The sequence below is a fragment of the Channa argus genome, chromosome 21, assembly GCF_033026475.1.
Source record: "Channa argus isolate prfri chromosome 21, Channa argus male v1.0, whole genome shotgun sequence".
Taxonomy (NCBI): domain Eukaryota; kingdom Metazoa; phylum Chordata; class Actinopteri; order Anabantiformes; family Channidae; genus Channa; species Channa argus.
The window spans coordinates 3,794,744-3,820,405 of record NC_090217.1 but is presented as its reverse complement, the minus strand read 5'-3'; the positions used below and the strand labels follow the sequence as shown (position 1 = coordinate 3,820,405).

At 39.5% G+C, this 25,662-nt stretch overlaps 1 protein-coding gene across 4 annotated transcripts in view; it reads left to right on the top strand.

The window, feature by feature from the left end:
- syt1a (synaptotagmin Ia) overlaps positions 1–25,662 on the top strand; it is a 153,712-nt gene that overhangs the window by 98,457 nt on the left and 29,593 nt on the right. For all 4 annotated transcript variants that reach the window (XM_067490428.1, XM_067490427.1, XM_067490426.1 and 1 more), the window contains 2 exons: positions 11,947–12,150; positions 23,865–24,037. In XM_067490428.1, the coding sequence (XP_067346529.1) occupies positions 11,976–12,150; positions 23,865–24,037 (348 nt within the window). In that variant the 5' untranslated portion in view covers positions 11,947–11,975. The remainder of the gene's footprint in view (positions 1–11,946; positions 12,151–23,864; positions 24,038–25,662) is intronic.

Genomic DNA, 25,662 nt, shown 5'->3' with positions numbered 1-25,662 from the left:
CCTTGATAAACACTGTCAGTTTGATATCTGTATCTGTGCCCTGTGGGAGGCAGGGTGATTCAGGGGGAGGCGTGAAGGAGTGGGCGGGAAGATGAAGCAGAGAAGCAGGAGGGTGGAAGCAAAATAAAATCAAAACTACAGGGCATTTTTTTTTTGTTATTCCTCCACCAAGCTAGACCACCGCAAGGCAAAACATTTCATATCTTTTTAATCACAGATGTAAAAAATCGGAAAAAGTGCCAGCAAAATAAAATAACTAGTATCAATGTTTCTGTTTTTACACTTAATGGAACTTTTCACGTTTTTGCAAATAGCTTTAGTTGCTAAAGTAAGTAGATGGATATTTTGAACAATAGCCCATAAGTTGTTTAGGTTATAAGTCTATTCTTTCAGACCAGTGAGAGACAAGAAGTGAATTATTGTCCTGGATAAATATGTGACAAATAAATCTCAGCACCAAGCTCCTTGTACTGGCTTTTGCATCCTTCTTACATTCTTCATATACATCCTTCATATACACACCAATAAATGCAGATAACCAAAGAGAAATTTGAATATCAGTGAATATCAGGCAATCAGTTATGGTTGTGACTAGAATCACAACCATAACTGATTGCCTGACAGGTTGTTGTATTAATCAAGCAATTAAGATTAGTAAGTAGGAGCCTGTAGTAGTTGAGACAGGCATAGAAGTCATTTTAGAGCAGAATGTGTGCATTATCACATAGATCTTGTAATTGCATCTCTTTATTCTAAGCGTAATAAAAAAATCCTTTCCATAATGGGACAGGACTAGATCATAAACTAAATTTGTTTCTGTTTTGGATCTGTGTGGAGTGAGCATGTATACTTTTGATATGGTTTCTCTGTGATAGAGGGTGGATACCTGGAACAAGCCTGAGAGGACCCATCGAAACCTGGGGGTTTGGGTTTGGTTCTGACAGAAATAAAAATCCAGTTTAAATCGAGTGTGGTCGGGTAGATTAGCATAGATAGGCATAATTCTTCATATTTACAACTGTATTCTGACTACATGAAACCTACATGAGTTGGAGCTAAGAGATGAACAGCTTAAAACTAACTGAAGCCTATCACATGCAACAGTTGCATCAAAGATTTCACTCGGAGCCCATGGAAAACTCCTATATGTCACCTGCTGCATGATTACCCCATCTCCCCTCATGTTTTTCTGTTGTTCTACTTGAACCCATCAAATAAAGGCAAAAAAGCCTTTGTAACTCCCTCCACCATTTGGCATTTAGGTTTATGACAATTTTGTATGTGTTTCTTCAAGCAGCAGAGACAGTTGTGACCTTTGCGTCAGGCCTGTGCCCAGCAAATTTGCTCCAGAGCATCACAGCAGCAAAGTCACTCAAAACTAGAATGAGCAAGAACTTCCCATGAGGTTTAAAATCATTCAGACAGTAATATCAGCACTTCCTCGATTTTATATCATGTTCTAATAACAATATGAACACAGTGTTAATAAAGCCCTTAGACCACTACTGCTCTGAGGGTCAGTCTTAGTCCTTTGGCCAAAAATAAACGTGTCCACCTGTGACACAGTAAGTGGTTGTCGTGCAGATTCCCCCGCAGGCAGGCCCTGGAGTCAGGCAGTGGTTGAGCAAACAACCTCCCTTTTGTCTCTGTGACTCACCTACCAGTCAGTGTAACATGGCCTCTTGTGTCGCCTCCTACATCAGACTGATTCCAACAGACATAACCCCCACAAGCATTGCTATATTTGCCCCCGCCCATAACCATCTTTCTCCTGGCTCCTCAAGCATCACAGCCCAACACGGGGCCGGTGGTATGCAGAGTAGCCACACGGTATGGGCGGAAGTCAACGTGGGGAGGCGTGCGGTCACATGCCTGTGTTTTGTGCCTTTTAACTTATGTCACAAACTGTCTTTATTGCTGTTATGAAGGAAGAGGAAGTTCATCGGTTGCGAAGCCGAGTGTTTGTTTAAATAGCACTATTGAAAACAAAAACAATACCAACAATATATTAATATTATTATTATTATTATTATTATGAATGTTACTATGTGTGTGAAATTTGCTGCTCAGGCCACTTCACAGATAATCCTAAAGAAGTCGGCATTAAAACCCTCAAACTACATATTGCTGTGACTGAGTCACACATGTCAGCAGACACAGTGACTTCCCAGGACAAATTCCAGTTACTGAAATACAAGCTTTCACTAGATACATTAGAAAGCAATATCTGGTTGATCCTAATCACTGCGGTGTTAACAGCAATCTTAAAAGAGAAACCTGTTCTTTCTCCTTGTGTACGTGATCATTACAAGCAGCCTGAAATCGCACAGTTAAACCAGAACCTGCGTTTCGGCACAATAGGCCTGGTTTTAATCCACATAACGTGCTAACAGTCTTCACAGACTGATGGATTGAAGTTTTTGTTGTAGAAGAAGAACAAGTTTACTGTGTCCTCCTTTACATTGTTGAGGTTCTGATGTGCGACATTAATGAAACGAGACTGAGATTCCCACCAAACAATGGAGGACTGTTTTCACAATTGTCAAAGATACACACGATCCTTCACATAAATGTCAACAGAGCTTAAGAAATTATCGAAAGTTGCTGTGACTCTCCCCACAACTATCAGACTGTACAACAGATCAGTACAGTGAGACACAAATGGGAGTAACGTGTTTGTGTGGTTAAAATGGGAGAAAGTTTTGTGTCTGTTACTTTTTTTGCTCTTGTAGAATTTTTTTTTTTTTTAGGTGAGGGTGATATCTTTGGTTTAATGTGTGGTGCAATATCTGGTGCTTGTCTTTTCACTGCTAGAACACTGGAATTTTCTCATGGTGGGATCAATAAAGTCTTATTTTATCTTCTTTACCATTACCACAGACGTATTGTTCATGCATCACAGTGTACGTCTTTGTGGTTTGTGTTGTTGACAATCTGATGTGACTGGCTGGCTGTTGAGGTTTCTGCAGATGGCCAAGCGGCTCTCAGGATGGCAGAGTTGCAGGATAGCAGCCTGTCCTGTCTTGGGACAGGACAATGGACCGGACAACAGGAAAACTTAACACATTGCTAATATTTAAATCAAGTACTCGAATTTATGGACGTTACACTACTCTGATGTAATATTCAGCACAATCTTTTTCCCCAGTTGTTATCGTTTTAATGGCATGCAGTGGTAACAGCTTGGACAAAGTCGCTTGGTTTTCACTTCTCATTATGCAGATATCACCACCAGAAGGACGGCTTTTATAACCTCAAGTCAAACCAGAGAAATCTCCATTAGCTGCCTACAGAGAGCTGTTATGAATTTTTTCTTGTTGTTGTTTTTAGTCTTTGCACCATAATTTTATGTCAGATTCAGCCTCTAAATGTAAAACAACAGTTTGTCTCACAGCACTTATTTCTGCCGTCTCACTCACCAACCTCTCATTTAGCCCCAGTCTGACAGATTAATTTTCCAGGGGGTGTGGCTCGTTGCGGTGTTTGTCACACAAATAGACTGAACACATCTACCAACAACTCGGGGAGTTTGTCAGATCTATACTGTATGCGGAAAAACAGTAGATTATAAGAGCTGCTGGGATCTTGAGGCCCCTGAGTCCTCGTCTGTGACGGACAACAAGCCTGTTTTTTTTTTTTTTTTTCAAACTTTGCTCAGTGCTCTGAAAGTAGTAATTGAAAATGGGGAAATCTTTGTGCACTGCCTTAATAGAGCTGTCCTGCCCTAGCTGCAAAGCAGGGTTAATAACTTTTTCCAGTTCTATTACCCCCTGAGATTGGCTTCAGGTGAGTAAAGAGGCTGCACTGGACAAGGGGAAGTGGCCAGGGGGCCTTCTCAGCGTCCCCTTATCTCTGCTCACTTCAGGCACCTCGCCTGACAATCATTAACATGGCTTATAATATACATAAGACCTCCCCCTGTGTACGTGTGTATGTGTGTGTCGCATACAGCAGATTGTGCTCATCTGACTGACACCCTGTTATTAATGTGCCAGTTCAATAACTCATCCACTTTAACAAAGTTAAAGTGGGCTGTTGTACTTGCGTTTGGAAAGTTAATTTGGTTTATTGTGCTGACTTGATTTTACATTTGACACATGTTCCTATCAGGTGAATGCATAGAATTCAGACCCACTTACTGTGAGACTGTTGGTTTTCTGCCTGATGTTGATTTGGTCGACTGGTGATTTTTTTTTTTTTTTTTTTTTTTTTCTTCCAGACTTTTGTTTAATGGTAGGATCTGGACTTCATCCAAGGTGCAGATTGAGGTTTTATGCATGAAGTGTTTTTTATGCTAGAATGATTATTTACATTTAAATGCACAAAGGCAGCCAGCTCTAGGTCTGTACTTTGGTTAAGAGTCTTATTTTCTTAATAGCGGATTGATTTGCCTGGTTGCCATCAAGAAACCACTTAACAAATATTGACCAGTACATCGACTATTACACACTCAAACACACTCAACCCCTATTTTTTGTAGTTTGCTCCTACTGGGAGACAAAATAATGACAATTGCAAAAAATCAAGTAAAGCATTTAAAAAATATATATTTTATTTTCTGAAGAGGCGGGAGCTAAAACGTACTGTTCACTGGCACTGCACAAAAGCCAACTATGAGGAAAAATAAGCAGTTTTTTTGGAATTGGGAATCATCTATCATTATTTCAGTAGAGCCCGAGAATAAAAAAAATTAAACCTGAAAAGCCGAGAACGATGTCACTCGAGTAATCCATGATCTAATTTCTCCATATAAAAAAAATAATTCAGTTTAACATTATTGCTATTAGCTAGGTGCCATTAATCAGGAAGGTCTGACCTGAATTCCACTTGTTCTGCTACATTATTATTGATACCATGTGAAAGAGCATTTGAGAGCATATGAGTCATAACACTTTGATAATGAAATGACTATAAAGTTTAATTTTACTTATGTAATTCCAATCTGTTGAATGTCTCCCCAGTTTAATAAAGTCATGTTAATTGTTTCATGTAACACTGTATTATGCTTTCAAGCACAAGCTTGAATTTGCTTATTCGAGCTTTTTCTGTCATTTATTCAAATTACACTGTTAGTGCTCCCTTTGGATCAAAACAAGGGTCCTTGCTACATTTATTAGTTTATCCAGGTCTATAAAACAATCACTAAGGGTCTACTTGAGGATTCTTTAAACAGCAGGGACTCCCATGCTTTGAACAGTAATCATATCTCTGAGCAACTGTTTATTGTTAAATGATCAAGAATAGACACATAGAATGAGTCTGTTAGCATTTCATTGATAGAAGGGGAATCACTGAATCTGGATTAAAATATAATTTGTTCCATTTATTTATTTTTCTAAGACTCAGGAGCAGAATCTTTAGTGAGTTTGGTTGTTTAGTCAAAGCACTTCAGTATTAATCCAGACTATTGAGCTTTGCTCTACAGCAACATGTGTGCGTCTCCTCGCTGTTTTTAGATCATCTGACAGAATATTTACACCACTATTAGTCTTTTCCTGTTTAAGAAGTCAAAATGCAACACCCCTGTTTAATCACTCACAATCTCTAAATGATAAGTCTTTCACTCATTACAATAAATTTTAAGTTTAAATTTCATAATATTTCGAGATCACTGAGCTCAACCCTCCGCAAGGGTGTTGGTGAAGGGTCCCCCTTGACAGGTCTCCAGTCTATCTCAGGGCCAACACAGGGAACAGCACACAGAAAGACAACCATTCACAATCACATTTACACCCACGGGCTATTTGGAGTCACCAATTAACCTAACATGCATGTCTTTGAACTGTGGGAGGATGCCCAAGTACCTGGAGGAAACCAACACAGAAAGGATTCAGACCAGCTCCAGCTAGTTGTGAGGTAGCAGCACTAACCACTCAACCATTGTTCTGCTCATACATGAATTCAATTAGTTAAATTAGGATGACATATAACAATTTACTGTTGATTTGCTGGGTGATTACCTCATGAAACCCAATAAAAGGACAAGATGGAAGTAATATCTGCAAAAGGCCATCTGTGTGCCTTGCTTTCATTACTCAGTCATACCGTCTGCTGTGATCTGTGGCTCATATGACAAAGTGGACAGTATTAGTCCTAGTTTGGGCAGATTTTGGCAGCTTTATCACTTCCTCAAACAGCATAACATGTAACACTCGGCAAACTGTGAGAAGTGGCCAAAAGTGGAGCCAGTGGGGGACAACTGCAATCCACATGATATCACCACACTGTCCAAATCTAAAGTCAAGACAAGGGTAACAAGCAACTCTTTTTTTTATGTTAAAAACCGTATTAATATTATATTGCTTCCAACTTTAGGAAAGCAGAATCCACTGGGGACCAGGGAGGAGTAAGAGGGGGAAAAATGAAAGTATTGGTAAAGGAGATGGCAGAAAAGAGGGAGGTAGAGATCAAGGGATCTGACCCAGTTAGAGGAGAGAGAGACAGACAGCGAGAGAGGGATGTAATAGGAGGGAGCTATGTGCCAGCGTCGCCACTGTGGGCTGGGGACCTGTTGGGCCATCTGGCAGTCCTATAATTGGGTTGGGGTTTTACACCTGAGCAGCACACCTCCAAAGAGATAGCTGGACCAAGAAAGAAAAAGGGAACAAGCAGATTATTGCTTCCTGCTGTGCAGTGAAGGTGGGAATGACTGTGAAAGTTGAGAGCAGGTAGATCAGTGTCTTCTAATTTATTTATTTTTTCTGAAATTTACATTTACAGTAGCTCTTTTATAGCCCACAGATTTCAGGATGGAAAGATTTAATATGCTATTTTATTACTGGATTGGAAGGGATGAGCCGTCGTGTGACGTAGCAGGAGGTGGAAGGCACAGCCTTGTATCTTTTTTTATAAAAACCTTATTTAAAGCCGTCTTCCTTGTAGGTCGTAGCACTGACAGGGCAGATATTAACTTCATGTGACAATAAGATATACAGTATGATTACATAACCATAACAGCCCTTGGAAAGGGAAAAAGGTCAACGCTGCTCTCAGGTTATCCATAAAGATAAATAAGCCTCAGTCCTCTTCAAACCCGACCAGCTCTTCAAGTGCACTGCCTGCTGTGAGCCGTTGCAGACAGTGATGATAATATAAAAGTTGTCATGTTATACTTGAATGGGCAAGTGCTCATTAAGGTGCGAATATGAGCTGAATTAATGTTACATTTTTCCCAGTGATGTTAGGCCTATTGTGAGAGGCAAAACAGACTCCATGGGTGGTCTTCCACACTCACTGCTCATTTGTCTTGTCTTGCATTTGACATGTGCCTGGAGAGTGAGAAGCATCAGCCTACACATTCCCGAGCTAAACCTGTAGGTGTCATTCTGCATACGTGAAGTTTCTAATTCACCGGATTGGTGTCATTTACCCAAAAATGTGCACCCACTGTCTGCCTGTATCCCACGATAATTACTGTCTATTCAGTAGGCTCCTCACATATGACACATCTCTGTGCAAACACGGTGCAGTATCATGTTTGCATCCCCTGTGCCTCACATCAGACGTAAGCTCACTTAGAGATATTGAGTGAAAGCTGATGTTTCCCCTTCTCCTCATGGCACGATCAATTCTTTCTCTATAGAAGAAGCCGCCCACATGCATTCTGCACAGCATCATTGTGCTCCCTAAAAGTCCTCGCCTGTGTTGAAGTATCTCTCCCATTGCCAAGCATGCCTCTCAATGGCTCAGCCCCCACACTAACCTTGCAGCATTTCAAAGGGAGACCAGAGGGAGGCTGAGTGTACATGGACATGCGTAGGAGTCCATGCTACCAAAAGGGGCCGTTGAGAGGGCTGAGGTAACCAATGGCTGCTTTGTTCAGAGCATGAGGAGGTTCATTGCCACTCTTTACCTGAAGTAAATTATCTTTAATGAATCATGTTTTTACTAAAGGTTTAGTTTTGGAGGCCTTCTCTCTCTTTGTAAGTTTTTGCTGCAGCAACTAGCCACGTGACGTGCCTTAAAATCATCTGTTGGTGGCAAAGATGCTGTTAAAGAAGTGTTAGCTAAGTGTTAAAATCACAGCTGGGGAGTAGAGTGATATGCTTTCACAGTATTTTGGGAAGCAGCACCTGCCAAACATGGAAAGAATGTGAACACCTCCTCATGCTATCAACGCAAAGTAAGACATGCTTTTATTCACAGTTCACTTTTTTAGCGCAAGGGGTTCAAACCTGGTTAAACTGTGTAGGGTTAGCAACATGCTCTCAGTAAGCTTAACAACACACAAGACAATATCACATTAATAAGTAGTACAACTAGTATTCACATGACATTAACTTTTCGATTCTCTAAAATATAGCTGAATTACACAACTGAACACCAGGAACCAACAGTATAGGTCTGAATTCACTATATTCTTTTCATGAACTGTAGGTGTGAGTGGTAAATGCTCCTTTACTCCCTCAAGGTTGAATGATAAATGGCTGCTTATATAGTGCTTTTAGCCAAAGTGCTTTGAAATGATGCTTCTCATTCACCCATTCACATACACACTCATGCACCAATTTGTCGTCTTTGTTATTTCTTGTACCTGAGTTACTCTAAAGCATAGAGCGTATACGGTTGTGTCTGCAGAGGCTGTATTTTACATTTTCTTCAAGCTACCAAGCAGGAATATACTGTAATCCTTAGCCTATTCTATACATTCAGCCAACCATTATGAGTGGCAGGGCGAGTGCAGGTCTTGGCAGAAACTACCAGGTGTGTTCACTGGGCCGCCAACACACACTGTGAGTGTATTTGCCTAAATATTTTTAATTTATTTTATTTTTTACCAGCCTGCTGTTGCACACACTGTCACTGCATCTGGAGTGATGTGGTAATATTTTTAAATCGTAATATTTTTATTTATTTATTTTTTAGTATCAGCTCAACATCTGGTTTGTTGTGCCGCTGGTTGTGATGGTCTCTGGTGGTGCCTCTGGCCTGTGGTCTAAAGTTACACACGTTATGCATCAAGCATAACATTATGACCACCTGTGTAATTTAATGCAATCCTATTCAGTGGCTCTGCCATAAATCCTACTTTTACAAGGTTAAACGTTATCATTTTGTAGGTTGAAACTGTCAGAAAGGTGATAACTCCATGTGTTTATTATTGAGGTCAGAGTGGGTAGTGGAGTTGTACTGGAGTGCACTGAAAGAAGAGGTGGCTTTAATGTTTTGGCCACCATTTTAAATATGGTGGCCAAAGCATTAGAAGCACCTCCAGTCCAGTAGTGCAGGTCTAATCCACAGCTACAGGAACTCCTTGCTCGAGGTTCAAGTTATTACTTTTTCCACCATCTCATTGTATGTTTAATCAGTGTGTTCAATAAAGACATCAAAAATCATAACTTTTTGGGTTTCATCACCTTAGAAATATTGTGTTGGATTTTTATTTCAAGGCCCATTTATGCAGAGCAGACCAAACCAGGTAATTACCAACGGTGCCATGACTGGAATTGAATAGTGTAGAAGTTCAACCACAGTCAGTTTAGAGGTGTTTCTGAGAGTGTGTGCTTTAAAGTTGTGAAACGGGCCTCTGACATGGAACAGTAGTACCAATTTTGGCTTGTCCAGACTTATTAGAAGATTTAGTCAATAAACTGTCATAAACTGTAAATAGTAAATGGTCTGCACTTATATAGCACTTGACATTGCTTCTTATTCGCACTCACAATCACACACACTGACAAAGGGAGTTACTAAGTTGGGGTTCAGTTACTTGCTTCAGGACACTTTGACATGTGACTGGAGGAGCAGGGGATCGAACCAACAACTGTGGGCTTAATATGAGTGTCTTTAGAGATTACTACTATGACTTTTTGCCTGCTTCTCTCCCGTCTGTGTTTTTCTTAGAATTTGAATAATTGTATTCCCTCTGCTTCTTTGATGTTTTCTTGTGTGAACGTAATGTCCTTCCCTGGCTTATACTTATACTACAAATCTACAGTATGCTACTTTCCATACTTATACCTGTAGAAAACTGAACAACATGTTTGATGGAACTGATGATTAAAAGTGCTTTTCATTGGTCATTGATCAGGTTGTGTGTTTGATGTTGTGTGAGATCAAAAGTGCTGTCTGTGGTGCTGCGCTGAGGTTGTTGGCACATGCTTTCAGATAAAGTGATATTACCTGTGTATATACAGGACCACTCTTAGAAAAAATGATACTGTACTTGGAGAAATGCTTGACAGTGTCATTTTGGTCCATTAATGTCATGTTGCTACACTTGGTGATGCACATTCACAAAATGAAATATTTCCTATTTAAAAATACCACTTTGACAGGCTACTGTGCATATAAACTATATGTTTGAATGTAGTTTCAGAGTCCTTAATCCTCACATTTTCAAACTTTAGATGAATCAGAAATCATATTAAGGCAGATCTAGTTGCAGTGAAAGTCTAATTGTAAATACAATTTTTTTGTATTGGCTTTGACTTTTTGAGTTATGATAATTTCTAAACATAATGAGGTAAAGTATTTATTCATGCCTGCAGCACTGGACCTGACTAGGAAAATGTCATTTATAGAATGCTACTTCCCTATTGTGTCTTACATCTGTGAGGTAAACACTTGACATGAATGTATTTTCTCCTAGCTTCCCAAGGACAGAACTTGGTGTAAATCAATTTAGCAAATCATTTTAGTTAAGATGAGCACACTTTAAATGTTATGATCATACAGAACAATGAATGTGAAGACTTTAACACTGTCTTTTAGTAACACTGAGGAACATATTTGCTATTTAGGTACGTAAATGACAAATGGCAAATAAATGTTTATTTAAACATAATAAGCAGGTTAAGCAAAAGTCAGTCCCTCCATTTGCCGTGTTGGGATTTGCATTATAGGGCTCACAAATTCCTTGTGACCCCTACATGACCTTGCAATTTAAGTCAACATAAAAACACTGCAACATGCATCACAGAGTTTTCACAAAAGCTTTAATGAATTCACACATCTTAGGCTACAACAATAAATAAAAAAAAGTCCTTGTGAAGTCCTACAGGGACTGAAAAACATAATGCTAATTGTAGCCCCAAATGTTGGTAGCTTAAGTACAAAATAAATATTCCCCAAGGTACTAAAAAGTAAATAAACATTTATACAAAACAGGCCTTTTTTGAGACCAGCTACTGGATTAATGAACAGATTTTCTGCTCTATCGATTAATTCAAAGTTTACATACATTTAATGACATATGTCATTAATGTGTCAATATGTCAATGTTTCTTTCAAAATAAATGTGTGGTCAAACTGCTCACCAGAAATGTATATAATTATACATATTGGTGGTGATAATACCATAAAGCCATAGAATCTTTAGTGTCATAGTAATATATTGTGTTGCCTTTTGTTGTCCTGAGGCAGTATTGAAATAATGTGGAAACCAACCTCCCACAGTGAGTGAGCTGATGACTAATATGTTCAGGGAAGATGCGGCTGCAGTGTACAGTACAATGCACATGCACAAACACATGAGAGCTTCCACTTAGCAACATGCTTTTTTCACCTCCTTGCAAAGGGACTGTATGTAAAATATACACACCTCTTCGTTACAGGTGTGGTAGGGGTCGACTTCTTCCCTGCAACATCATGTAGTGTACTGCGGACTGACTTGTGAAAGAACAGATTTTCAATTAAGCCAGGAGCAGTGCTGAGATTTATTGCCTGTGTGTACTACAGTGATAAATAATCATTTTATCTCTGCTCTGTGATGTTAATCTCTAGGCAGTGAGTGAATAGCTTTGTTCTGAATTCAGCACGCTGGCCAATGTGTTGTGAACTGATGTTTACTCAGGCTGAGCCAGCAGCTGCTCACACGGTCTGTGCGACTCAGTCATCTGACAAGACGAGCGTTCAGCCTCTGACATGCATCTGTCACAGCAGCAGCAGGAAAGAAAAAAAACTCTAACCTGCTCTTTTTTGTCTTTTTCTCCACTCTTTCTGCAGCATCTGCCTGGCTGCCCGGCATCGTCACAATGAATGAGAGCCGAAGGGAAGCACTCGCGGCGGCAGCGCCCGTGCCCACAACCGCCTCCTCCTCCACAGCTGGCTCTAATACCACCAACATTGCTGGACCAGGGGCCGGCGAGAAGGACGAGGCCTTTTCCAAGCTGAAGGACAAGTTCATGAATGAGCTGAATAAGATCCCATGTACGTGTGAATTAACACTGACCTGTGGTCTAACAGTGAGATACATTTAAATCCAAATCAGTTGTTTCATCACCAGAAAACTATTTCATACTAATCATTTTATTTATCCAGAAAATAATTTACAGAACAATCAAGAATGGGGGGGAAAATTTCAGTTGCAACTCAAGACAACTTTTAGACCAAGATGTGATTTCTACAAAGAGCAGCACTTTATAGAAATACATAGTACATAGTCTCTTCTTCCTTTTGAAAAGAGTTAGGTTTACTGTTTACAGTACTGAAAAACATAAAAAACATAAAGACCAGAAAATATAACTACATCAGTTTAATGGCAAGAGTGGTGTGTGTAAGTATTTACAAAAAAAGAAATTCACCTTTGGAACGTTGTACAGTAGTTGATGAAGAGAGCCAGCGTGGTACATTGTAAAAGCTCACTAAAAATCTTTGAATGAAAGAAAAGTAGAACAAAGAATGAATGTTATTTCTATCACTATACAATGAACATTTCAACAAATGTGCAATAATCCCAGTGAGCAGTGCTCCTCATCATGCACCATTAATGCTGGTTTCCAGTAGTCTTGGAGCTACATGTGATGTGCATATAATTACACGGCTGCTGATCCGGGTGTAACCATGACTCAAAAATGATTCAACGGTGTTTGTGAGTGAACTTTGGTTAATGATGAACAAGAAACCGCCAGTGTCACAAACAGCATTTGACTTCCAGTGAATTGAGTCGACCAGTGACTTACACCTTCTTTTATTTTGCCGCTTCAGTGGCAGAGTAGCAACAGCTAATTTGAGAATTTTTGTTGGCTCAGATGGAACTGTCTTACTAAATTGCCTTATGAAGAACATAATCACGTTTGAAGTGGAGAATAAACATCTGGCAGCAATAAATCAAATGTTTGACACGATAAATCACTAAATTATGCATAACAGCTTTTATTATTTGCCATTTCCGTTCTGTCTCCCTGTGCTTTCAGTCAAAATGATGTCTTCATTTCTACATAATGCAACACCTCCTGCCCTTTTATCACCAAACCTTTCAGCAAAATACTTCCACATTCACATGCTTTTACTCAGAGCATTGGCAGTATTATGTATATAAGAATATGGCTGTCATTGTGTCATCCGAAATAAATCACTGCCTCCAGATTTAAGGGTTTTTACATTCAGCCAGAAATCTAAATATAAATATATCCACTGGCTCATGTGGACGTAATTCTCATAGCAGGAAATGGCTCCCATGGAAGAGAAGCCCTATTTCTTCAGCAAAGAGACAAATGACACCACTATTTATATTCCGGCTTTCCAGAGATGTTACCATGCAGGGAGTCATCAATAGAAATTCCTCCTTCAACAGGGGAAGGTTCATTTGTATCACCCACCATATTTACCAAAATAAAGGCCCTAATGTGTAATCAGATAACTCATGGCTACATTGAGTTAATGTCGTGTGGACTTGACGGAAATGTGTATACATTTTTTAGCTTTGGGGCTGTGGGTAAATCAACAGAATGTATCGCCTTACTGCTATTTGCACCACATTTAGCTCAAGCCTGTTGGTTCATTTTGCCTTCACCAAATGATTACAACCTAATCTTGGGAGGAACTGAATTGGCCTTCTCAAACCGTAGGCAGAAAAGTTTTCCCAGATCGTCACACAAAGCTTGTCCATTACAAAGGGTCTTAAATGACTGTTTTCTCACCTCATCCCCTTAATCAAAAGCAGTGAGTTTGCTGCTGCTGCTGCTCCCCGGTGCTGCCAAGATGATGATGAATGCCCCAAGACTTGTTTACTTTGTGGAATATCGATACTGTCTGAAGAGAGTCAGGTAGCACCTTTAACAAGGAGGAGCCGCACTCTCTGCACAGCCTCTTTGCTACTGTTGCAGAAGGTTTTCTTTTAAGCTCATAACCCAGTTTAAACCCCACCAGCTTTGTGGTTGGTCGCATGGAGCTGTCACACCAGCCTAACTTGTTGCTGATTTTATGTCCATCAGGATCTTGTGGGACAAATCTCTGAGCCGGGGATATTGCCTCTGCCCCATCTGTTGGCTGATGGCTCCAGCATGCAAAAATCAACAGACTTTATTCCAGTCTACCCATTTTACTCTGTTTATGTACTATTCTGTACATGTTTTCAGGACAGGTTGTCTCAATAATATGCTTGCACCCTTTTTATCCAAAGTACCAACCTCTTATTTTTATTCATAAGGTAGTTGTTTTGTTAGTCTCTTTAGATCCTTTTTAATGTCGGTGAACATTCTCAGTCTTCCTGTCCAGTTTTGGTATACGGATGGTGAAGAGACGGCGAGAGGGAGTAATCAGGTTTAACAAAAGATAACTAACAAAAAGATCTCTCCTAAGAGGAGGACAGGACTGAGGAAGACTCAGGAATCCAAAAACACATGTCAGGTAAACCAGGGAGCAAGATGCACTGTCAGGGAGTAAGACGGAGGATCTGGCAGGGGACTGTGGGGAGAGCTGGGTATAAATGACCCAGGAAACGGGTCAAAAAAATCAGAATGATGAATTAACATGAGGCGGGAAACAGGTAAAAGGGGCTACAAAATAAAAGTGCTGGGCAGGAAGTGGAACTAAGGTCCGGATCATGACACTATCGGAAAAGATTGAATCATGTCAACTGGACTTCTCTCTTCTTGGTTAGACCAAGAAGAGAGAAGAACGTTTATTTATTTTGTTAATATTGTTTGCCCACAAACTGAAAGCAAATGGTGAAGAGTCCCAGAGTTTAAGGTTGTGTTGTTTTCCCCAATCAGTGGTTCAAAATGCTAATTTGCAAATATGTGAACCCAGCAAAAGCTGCAAGTGCTCACATTAGAAAAGTTGGATAAACACACCAAATAACACATGACCACTGATCAAGAACCAGAGAAATGTATTGAACCTAAAATAGCTATGAAAATGAGAGGCCATGATAAAACGAAGCCTTCTGATCGACTTGCAAATGATCTTGCACAGAAAGACACACAAACACGTACACACTTTCACCACCGTATTGAATTTGAAGTTTTAGTAGTAAGTTTTCTAAACAATCAGAGCTTTACTTCCTGATATCTGTTAACCTCTGAACACTTAACCTGTTGGAGCTGTGACTGCTGATGCACTAAGCAATTACTTCAAATATCAGACAAGCAATTGACATTTCAGAAAAATAAATAATGGTATTTTCTATTTTTTATTTATTCATTTTTAAGAAATAATTTTTTAAATGTTGTTTTGGCTGTGCTTATTTGTGCTTTTCAACAGCCAAACCCACATTCTATAAGGCTGCAAAAAATGACTTCAAATTATTGAAACAGTGGAGTGGCATCTATCATAATTGTGGACATTTTGTTTTACATTAAACTTTGTTGTTGGTATGAGTGGAATAATAGAAATTTATTGTTTTATGGTTGGTTTGTGTCTATTTTTGATCATGATGTGTTTAGTTTTAGTTCAGTCATTTTTTTGACTGATGTGGTGACTTTGTCTCTTGTCTGGGTTTATTATTTGTTACTTTGTCAGTTTGCATCAGTTAATTTCTTGTTAATACTCACTTAACACTCTCCCCCTAAACCCTGGGGCACTTGCACCCCCCCAAGGGCTCTTTGTAAATACATCTACGGTTATTGGATTTTCTTCCTTCAGTGGATCAGTGTGAATTTTTTATTTTATTTTTTCATTTGAGCTCAGGAAACTTTTGTGTGCGGGTAAGAAAATGGAAGTGCCTAATAACCTAATATAACATTAAAGTGTTGCAGCATTTATCTTCATTCATGGTGTCCCAAGGCTGTACAAACACAGAAAATCGTTTACTTCTCCACACTGAGACTGACTTGACTGACTTTTGGGACTTCTTCTTGGGATTTTAAATTCTGGATCAGACCAAACTGGTGTCTTTCACTTTTGGTTCTGACATACAGCTGATGGTTCCAGCTAAACAACAAGACTAAAAGGCCTTGTGTTGCACCTTGCTTAAAACCCAAAGAAAATTTCCAAAAAGACGTTGGTGTTTAAATGTGTCTCAACTTGTTTGACTTTGTGGCGGCTCACAGTCAGCAGACAGGCGACTTTATTAAACGGGATTATGGTTGGGGATCAGGAGAGCTATTCGTCTCTGCCTGCCTGCTGCTCTGGTGACAAGCCTGGTTATATACTCTCTGCCCTGACTTTACAAAGATGGCCTGCCATGAGACACTATCAGGGGCTGGTAACCTCAAAGCCAGATCACATTCAACCAGCACCAGCTTCGCTCTGAGGCTTCAGAAGAACAGATCTCTACTCCTCTTACCTGTGAAGATGTTTGCATAATTCTTACAGAGGAGATATTTTCTTTTCTGGTTCTGGAGTTTCTGTGACTTGTTTACAATAATTTTCACCTGGAAACACAGGAAATTGCTGAATATAAGCAGCAGTTATTTTGTTAGGCAGGGCTTTTAGACTTACATTACATCTGTTATAAATCGGCAACAGCTTTTTGGCCGTCATCTTCTTCAGCATCTTTCTACTACTTTACATACACTATATTGCCAAAAGTATTCGCTCACACATCCAAATAAATGAAACGGGATAATAATAAAAGCCAGGTCCATAAAGACACGGATGAGTGAGTTTGGTGTGGAAGAAGTTGACTGGCCTGCACAGAGTCCTGAGCTCAACCCAATAGAACACCTTTGGGATGAATTTTGTTTTTGGCATTATAGTGTATATTCTGTTAATTATTTTTACTTTATCATGTCTCTATTATGCCTGATTAATTGATATGTTTTAAGTGACTGCAGATGTCTATCGCATCTCATGATTTAATTTCTGGAGAACATGCTGATCTCGGAGTCAACTGAGTGGCCGGACTGGTTTCCTGCCTTTGACTCTGTTTTTCAAGCTGCTCTGTCAATAATCTGATTCAATTTTATTTAAAAAGAAACATCACCTAGATCAGTATCTTCCAATAGAAGATATTAGATTCTCATGAAAATAAAACAAAAACACATGGTTATTTAAAGCTAAGTGTCAACCCCATGGTCCTGGTTTTACCATAGTGTGTTCCCTCTGATCTTTTTACTGTTACTAAGTTATTGTACTGTATTTTACCGTCCTTGAGGTCTAACAATGCACTTTTCCTGCAGGAGTTACTATTTCTGTCCAATGTTAAAATAGACAAATGAACCTAACTGATGGTCCAACCTCAGCCACCAGTGTTTGAAAGAATAATTTCATACATATTCAGTGTGAACATATTCAGTGTGAAAGCAATCAGACCGAGCTTTCCACCTTTCTTTATGCACCATATTTAACTCTTCTATGTGCTCAGATATAACAATCACTGCTCGTCTATCTCATGTCATTATCACATGTATTATTATAAATCCACCTCATGCACTGTTAACATAGTGCCACTTCTCTATTTCCTGCATATGCATTGTGTTGATTGGTCTCCATTTTCTCATAATAATCATAATAATGGACTTCACAGAATGGGAATATCTAATTTAACCAGATTGCAAAGAAGTAGACCAACTCATTTAAATGAAATCTTGTTGAATACAGTTTTCATTATCATCAGCTTTCAGTTACTTGATTGAGAGCCACTGTTGTACATTGCTTCCTCCCGCAGTCTTTTTTGTTTGCTTAAACAAGCAACAGCAGGGAAGGGGTACAGACACTCTTGCTCTTGTAGGCTTAACAAGATATAATGTCAAGGTTAATTGACCAACAGGGTCTTGTCACATTGGATTAGTGTGGGCTGCTGGAAGTGGATATAACCCAGATGCAATATTACTTGTGTGCGCACACACACACACACACACACCTTAATGTAATTGTGAGCATAATCATTGACATAATGCATCACCTGGCACCTAAACATCATATCTAACCCCAACCCACACTCTAAGCCTAATTTAAATGTAATTTCAACCTTAATCCTTAAACAACATTAATGCAGTCTTTGAGGTTGGGAGGACCAGCAGCAATGTCATTACAATGTGTAAATGTCCTCACAACATTGATTTAGTTAGGATCTGTACATGCACATTCATATTTCTTTCACTTCAGGAGACATTACATTATCTTACTGTAATTTCCAGGAGACTGGGCCCAAACCACTTAACCCTATTCCTGACCACAGCTTAACCCTAAGCATTAACCTAAGCTGTTTTCAGGGATGCACCAAATGTTACTCACAAGAGCTGTAAGGTATGTGAGAGCACAAATACCCTAATCAGTCTGGACAATAAATTGAGTTTACCCTGCTGGCTCCCAAGTGCAAAGTCTATGTAATATCCAGGTGAGCTTATGTGTATATAGACAGGTCATTGTTGAGAGAATTTGCAGCAAGAATGTTGGCGTGTTTAAGATGTTTCTGGTACTGGTGCAAAACAATTGTGTTATATAAAAAACACTGTAATTTTCACAGCATACCGCATCCTGTCTCCTAGACACTCTACCCAGGCACCATCTTTCACCTGAATCAAACTGACTACTTCCAGTAGGTGAGAATCTGTCTGACACAGTCTCCTGGACAACATTTCAACATTTGGACAGTGTCCAGACCTCATGCACTGAATGATATCTGGAGTTTTCAGGAGAAATCTGCTTTAGTCTTAACCTATAGTAAACCTTACATCACCCTAACCTAAAACCAGTGCTGATTTACACTATAGGGACCCACTTTTTCCACAATGTTACTGTATAGATTTATCACCACATCATGAGTAATCATAATACAAGCCCACACACACACTATATTTTGAAATCTATAAAGTCCATTAAACTCTAGTTCATAAAACCGCTTTATCTATTGTAAAGTGTTGTTGAGTAGGGTAAAAGCAGTACTGCATCCCTGGTGCTATTCTTTGACCTTCTTTTCCAGCTCTGAAATGACATCTAATATGCTCTTCTTCAGAAACCCTAACCATGTGTTGTTGTGTGGTTCCTGGAATCCCACAAGCAATTTTAATTCCGCTGAGTAATGTGATCGGAGTGTTTTGAATGGCACATCTCTTTTTAGCCGGTGAAATAGGACGTATTAATTATCACAAAAGCTCAAGATGCACTGATTTTTGGCTTAGATGCACTAAAGCAGCCTATGTTCTAAGAAGTAATAAGAGTTTCAAAAGGAGGAAGATTTTTCCACAGATTGTTGCGTTGATCGATGGATTAATGGCTCTGTGGTTTCCTATGTCACCTCATAATTAGAAAGAACTGTTTCCCTGGGACATCTGTGCATTTTCTTTAATTTGCATCGTGTTCTTTAAGGGCTTTCGTTTCCTGCCTCATTATGCCGTGTGAAATTCAAATAAGATACACTGAAAACTAAAAGCACATAAGAGTGTGCACATAATGAGTGTGCACCATACAGCAGTATTAATGAATGTATCTTGCCTGTGTCAGCCTTGTAATACACTGCTGAGCGGCCAGAGTGGTTTCCTGCCTTTGACTTAATGCACACTGGATAAATCCTCAGAATAATGCAGGCAGGCAGAGAGAATGGATGAATAGATTATTAGTTGCACATTATGGACTTAACTCACAAGCACTGACAGACGATGCAACATAGTAAAGGTTGGATGGCCAGACAGTCGAGCATGGTTAGTGTGGGCAGAGCACTTAAATCACACTTGCATTAGTTTGTTGTAGATTGAACTGGATGGATGCCAATGCTGCTTGCTGTTGCAGGTATCAGTTGAACCTTCTCCTTAAAGCTTTTGCTGCTGTTGCTTTTTTATAAGTTTTAATGTCCGTGTATGTTTTTAATAACTGGGGCTTGTTGAACACATCAGAATCTTTGTTGCTCTTTAGATTTTAGCCCTTTAGATTTCAGCATCTACATAATGATCTGGCATCAGAGACATCAGCTATTCTAAACAATATCAGCTCCATCGGTACAAAACGTCCACATATCAAATCGCATGACAGTGTTTTGTGTTTAACAGAGGGCCACACAAAGTGTTCACCTTCAGTTTGTCCCTGCTGCACAAATCATCGTGGTACACTGATTGTCTGGTAGTTCTTTTGGCAATAAAATCAGCTAAACTTGAATAGGAGCTTAAATACACTGACCTCCACTAACCTCATCCAAAGGGATTCTGACTTTAGCAAAAATGGGTACACGTATACACATTCTTGCATTGACTTCCACTGGTACTAATTTTACTGAATTAAATAATGATGAAAATTTGAATGTCTCTTAATTTATGCAGCTGTCTACTCTCCAATTCTACTGGGACACAACAGAACCCACCAGAAAAGGGTTTTTCATTGTTGGGTGCTCTGTTTGTCCACCTTGCCCTGCTATTTTCATGACAGTGCTGCAAAGTGATTTGGGCCTTGAGGACAAGCAAACATGGATTTCATCATGTGCAACCTACCCATTAGAGAAACTCTATTTTCCATGCCATGTCACATGGCGGAACAAGAGATAAGTGCTGGGAGTTGAAGTGCAGTATGCATGCTGGTAAAACTCTCGCTCGCTCTCTCTTTGACTTTCTCGCTCTGTTTCTCTCTTGAGAAAAGACACTCACACATGTTGTTAATTAGTGGATGCTTTTATTGCTTTCTGGGACTCCTGTTCCTTTAATTAAGGAACACAGAAGTGTCTTTTACTTGGAGACGCATGCTTGATGAATAAGATAAGGGGTGGTTCCTTGCATTGACTTCCACTGTAACTAGCTGACTGGCATTCCATTAGGTGTTTTGGAGCATTGATGAAATGCCGCTAAGACTGTCACATGGGCATTTGGTAGGATGAATGAGAGAGTTTACAGTATATTTATTTTGATATCTACTAATCAAAGCTTCCATTCGGAGGGAAAACCATCACATCTACAGAGTTTTCTTAGAGCAGTGATGCCTATGGTTGTGGTTTGCCAGCTTGCAATAGAAACCTGTCACATCTCTGACACTTCCATTAAAAGTGTCTCCTCACCTTATCTCCTGTTTGCGTTGTGAGAACTTTTCCAGCACTCAAATGTGCCACAGTATCCTGTGTGAATAAGCAGTTAAAAACTTGAGTTCCATCTTAGAATGGCAGCGGGATTCTCGGCCAAACTTTGTTGGCAATAAAAGCTTTTTAACCAATCGAAAAAAACATCAATAAATGTTTCATTACCATTTTGTGAGGCTTCTACATACCCTGCCTGATGGTTCTAATGAAGTGTGTCTACTTAAAAAACTGCACCACCAACCTTTCTTACGGTTCAGCTTCACCATTTGGCTGCTGAATCTTTGGGCACATGAAAAAAACTAAGTTTCAGTGGAAATTTAGTCTCTTTGTCAATCCAGTGTATAAACCCAAAAAGCACCACCTGCCCCACAGTTTAATCTCTGTATAGTTTGAAATACAGTACAGTAGGGTTTGGGTGGCTCATTGTAAACAAGGCTCATCCAGTGGCACCTCCATTACCTCAGTGCCCCAAGGCAAAGCCAAAGCTGTAGATCCTGGTTATTTTAGAACATCACTCACTGTTTTTCTTTAGAGGAGAGTGCTTATTGATTTTGTCAACAGAGCATTGATTTTCCCCCTCTCCCCCTCCCCTTAGACCTTGGCAGAGGAACCACAGCTGAATGCTGGTGAGCAAAACCCTAGAGTGATAGACTGTAATATGCTTTTATGTTTTGATGGGTCTTTCTGGAGTTTTTCAGATAGAGACTTCAAGGGACTGGAGTTTGACTTGGGTGATGTTATCTATAGTTTTTTGGATTTATGGCCGCTGCTGGTCCATTTCCTAAAATGAACCATGACAGTAACTGTGTGTCCTTTGGGAATTCTTTTCTTACTCACAAGACAATAGATATCTTATTTTTTGGCAGTGGTCTTCAGATAACACAGTTTGCCTTTCGGAGTAATCAGTAAGCACTGGCGAAGCCAAAAGCAATGCTCCTTAAATTGGCTCATTTGTGTGTTATTCTTCTGTATTAAAATGAGTGGTGGGCTGCCAGGTTTTTTATATCTGCTAAGTAGAATGAAGGAGTTAACAATTATGACTGCTGAAGGGAGAAATCTGTCGCTAGGTCTCTCATTATTTTCAGCCCATCTGGACTTTATGCTGTCTCACTGGTACTTAAACCAGCCCACTTCTCCTTCTTTCTTTCATTTTATTTGTGTGTAGCGTATATGGTATAACTGGGTGTATGCACTTGAGAGCTGTAGCAGCAGTTGAAGTAGGTGTCACTGTGTTTGCAGCTGAGTGTCTGATGTCTCTAGGTGACAGAGTTGACTGCTGGTTGTCCAATTTCTTCAGCTCCATACACCAGGCCACCGCCTTTTCAGGTTTATCATCCAAGCACTTTTAAATATAAAAATAAAAATAAGCAGCATTGCTTGGTATTGTGCTTGAAAGGCTTAAGCACAGCTCAGAGCACCTAAAGCCAAATCAACATAAAATGGCATTTATGCATTTTATCAGAAATAATGCAAATGTATATATTTGTTTAAATAGTTTACAGCATCGGTGACCTGGGACAAAAACAAACACAACATCTGCACACTGCATTTCATCACAGAAATTGGTTGTGTGTGTGTGTTAGAGCGAAACGCTGCTGTGAGTGAATTGAGGTGTGGTGTGCAGAACTTCTGTTCTGCATTTTTGCTTTTGCTCTGTTTCCCTGGTTTCAGTTTAGCACCTGTAGAAGTTTGTAAGGGTGTGCAATAATAGAACTTCCAATTATTAATCAGTGTTTGGACAAATATTGGTTTGATTAGTGTGTGACAGATTCTAATCAAGCAGCTGATTTGATGGTTTTCCGTACCATCCACTCAGGATGGTAGTTGGATCCTAAGTAGATGCATCTTTTGTCTTCGTGCACAGGTTTTTACATAGAAAATTAACACCTCACAACACCTTAGCACCTGCTCCTGCCTGTCAGAAGCAACAGCTCAGGTAAACCCTGTTATTGAGGCGTTTAAGGAAAGTACAGAGTAACAATCATCTGTGCTTCAGAAACACTGCGATAGCCTCTACAATGACTGCAGTGACCCCTGTAGTTTTCAAGTAGTATTGAAAGATATCATCTGTGACTGTGACTGGACGTTTAATGTTTACCACCAATGTTATGTTGAGCAGCTCTGGCTTTTTAAGAAAGTCCCTCTGTAAAACCTCAAAGCCTTAAATGTCAATACTTTAAAAAATAGTATGGAATTGGTTTCAAGGAGGTAAAAAGAGGTTTTAAAGCATGTAAACAAGGTGTGTCAAACCCCAGTGAGCCCATTGGCATTTATTGCACCATTGGCTTGTCATGGCCATGACTCTCTTAATGCCTCTCAAGCACAGCCTGCAAAATTACCACTGCTTTCAGTTCCTGCAAGTTCTGTGAAGTTGATTGCCGGTGAAAGTGTCAGCTGTCTGCGAACCCTTTGTTCAGATGGAAAGTGGAAATGCCAACATAGGTTACCTCTACTAAATTGGCTAAAACAGTTCAGTCGGATCTTGTCCTGCTAGTCAGGACCAATCGTTAAGAATCTGTCTCTTCTTGATGGACCCAGGCACTGGCTTAGGTGTTGATTCAATGTTCTAACTCTGCAGGCAAACACATTTTCCTTTTTTCATCTCGGCTGTCACTTGGTATAATCACTACTTTTTGGAACTTTAGTTCAGAAGCCCTGTTGGCCCAGTTCTCTGAAATCTTGTTTTCCTCTCTGTAAGATGCTGTCTTATTTTCTACAAGAAGTCTGATCCAAACGTTTACCTGATTGCTCTCTCCCCCAGTGCCATCATGGGCCATTGTCTCCATTGCATTTGTGGCAATCATCCTGGTGTTAGCTTGCTGCTTCTGCATCTGCAAAAAATGGATATTCAAGAAGAAAAACAAAAAGAAGGGCAAGGACAAGGGCAAAAATGCCATCAACATGAAGGATGTCAAGGATGGAGCCAAAACTGAGGTAAAGACTTTTATTATTGTTGCTTTAAATTCAGGAAATTCAGGAACCCTCTGTACATACTTGTTTACTGAGCTTTGTACTGCCAATGAATTTAGTTTGTTCCCTGGATCCTTTATGCTTAACAATCTGCTAAAAGTTGACTGTAATGTGTTCCAAAACATTTCCTAAATATATCCAATATTGTTCCATGTTTGTTTGACAAACTGTTGTTTTTATCATTTAAGTTCCTCTGCTTTTATATTAAGTTCATAACACTAATTTTTGCTTTTTACCAATGCTATAAAATTGTTTTATTGGGAATATGGCAATTTAAATATCTAAAACGATCTGCTCCTGTACTGTATGTATCTTTATGTTCTTTTTGTGATCAGTGATATACATACAGTATTACCTACTATGATATTCAACAAGTATTTTCAAAAATTAAATAAAATTCAGTCTATTTACAGGAGCGTTGTTTAAATAGCTTCAGATTGAAGAGAGAGTTTTACTCTCTCCGTTTCTCTCCTTTTCGTTCCTTTGAGTGTTTTCTTTTTTGTCAAATGAGGACCTGCTCACTTGTTGAAACGTGTGAGTAACGTTTGCCGTGTAATGAAGTGGTATCCACCCAGAGAAATGACATCACCAAACGATAAGCAAATTCAAGCCCTACCTTTTAGCATTACAGAACAAAAAAGCAATGAAACGCTGACTCGTCAAATGGAGCTGGCATGCTAATTACACCAGCAGAGTGTCATTATGCTCCTCGTCCTCGGTGGAATCATGTACAGAGTGTGTTTAATTTGCCGCAACACCTCTGCCATCAGAGGTGATTCAGATTCGTAGACAGAACCGATGACGATGTTTCATACTTCATTTGACTTACTTATTGTGGAGGAAAGCATAAATGAAGACCTAAAGCCTGGAAGACTCGTTCATTTCCTTATTACTGAACAGCGGAATGTTTTAATAACCAGCTAGGTCAATCCAAAAGCTGCATCACTTAGCTTGTTAAGGAGAAAATATTTTTTATTAGTGTCCAATATTCACGCGTCCTTCGCACAATCTGATTGTACTTTCAAATAGCTATTAATTAAAGTTAAAGACCTCAGTTATTGGTCACCCTAACAACCTGAGATTGGTGACTTCCGAGGCAAGCAGTCATTTCTCCTGGTGTGCCCAGACTCTGGTGTGTTTACTCCTGTGTGTGGTTGTTTTAATTTGTGTTTCTTCCTTCTATGTCCTCCTTATCTGTGTTGTGTCTGATGACTGTTCGGGATGGTCACTGGCGGTAGGTTCCTAATTGCTGTTGGATCTTCTTAAGCCTGCTGCTCTGATGTTTTTTTTATAGCCTCTTGGCAACAACTTACTCCCATAAGAACAAAATATATGTAACTATGTATACAGTACATGTATATCTAGTCTATATATGTGTGTATAATTTGCATATGCACATATATATATATGTATATATATGAGAATAAAAGACTGGGTGTGCATTGAAAAGGTTGAACCACATTGATTTTTGTGCCAAGCCAAAGTCTGCTGCCTTTTGAAAGTTTAATTTACATTGCAAATGAGTGACAGTGAGCAAAGTCTAAAGAGCCTCTACAATAAATGTTCTTTTGAAGCTGGCGTTGAAAAGC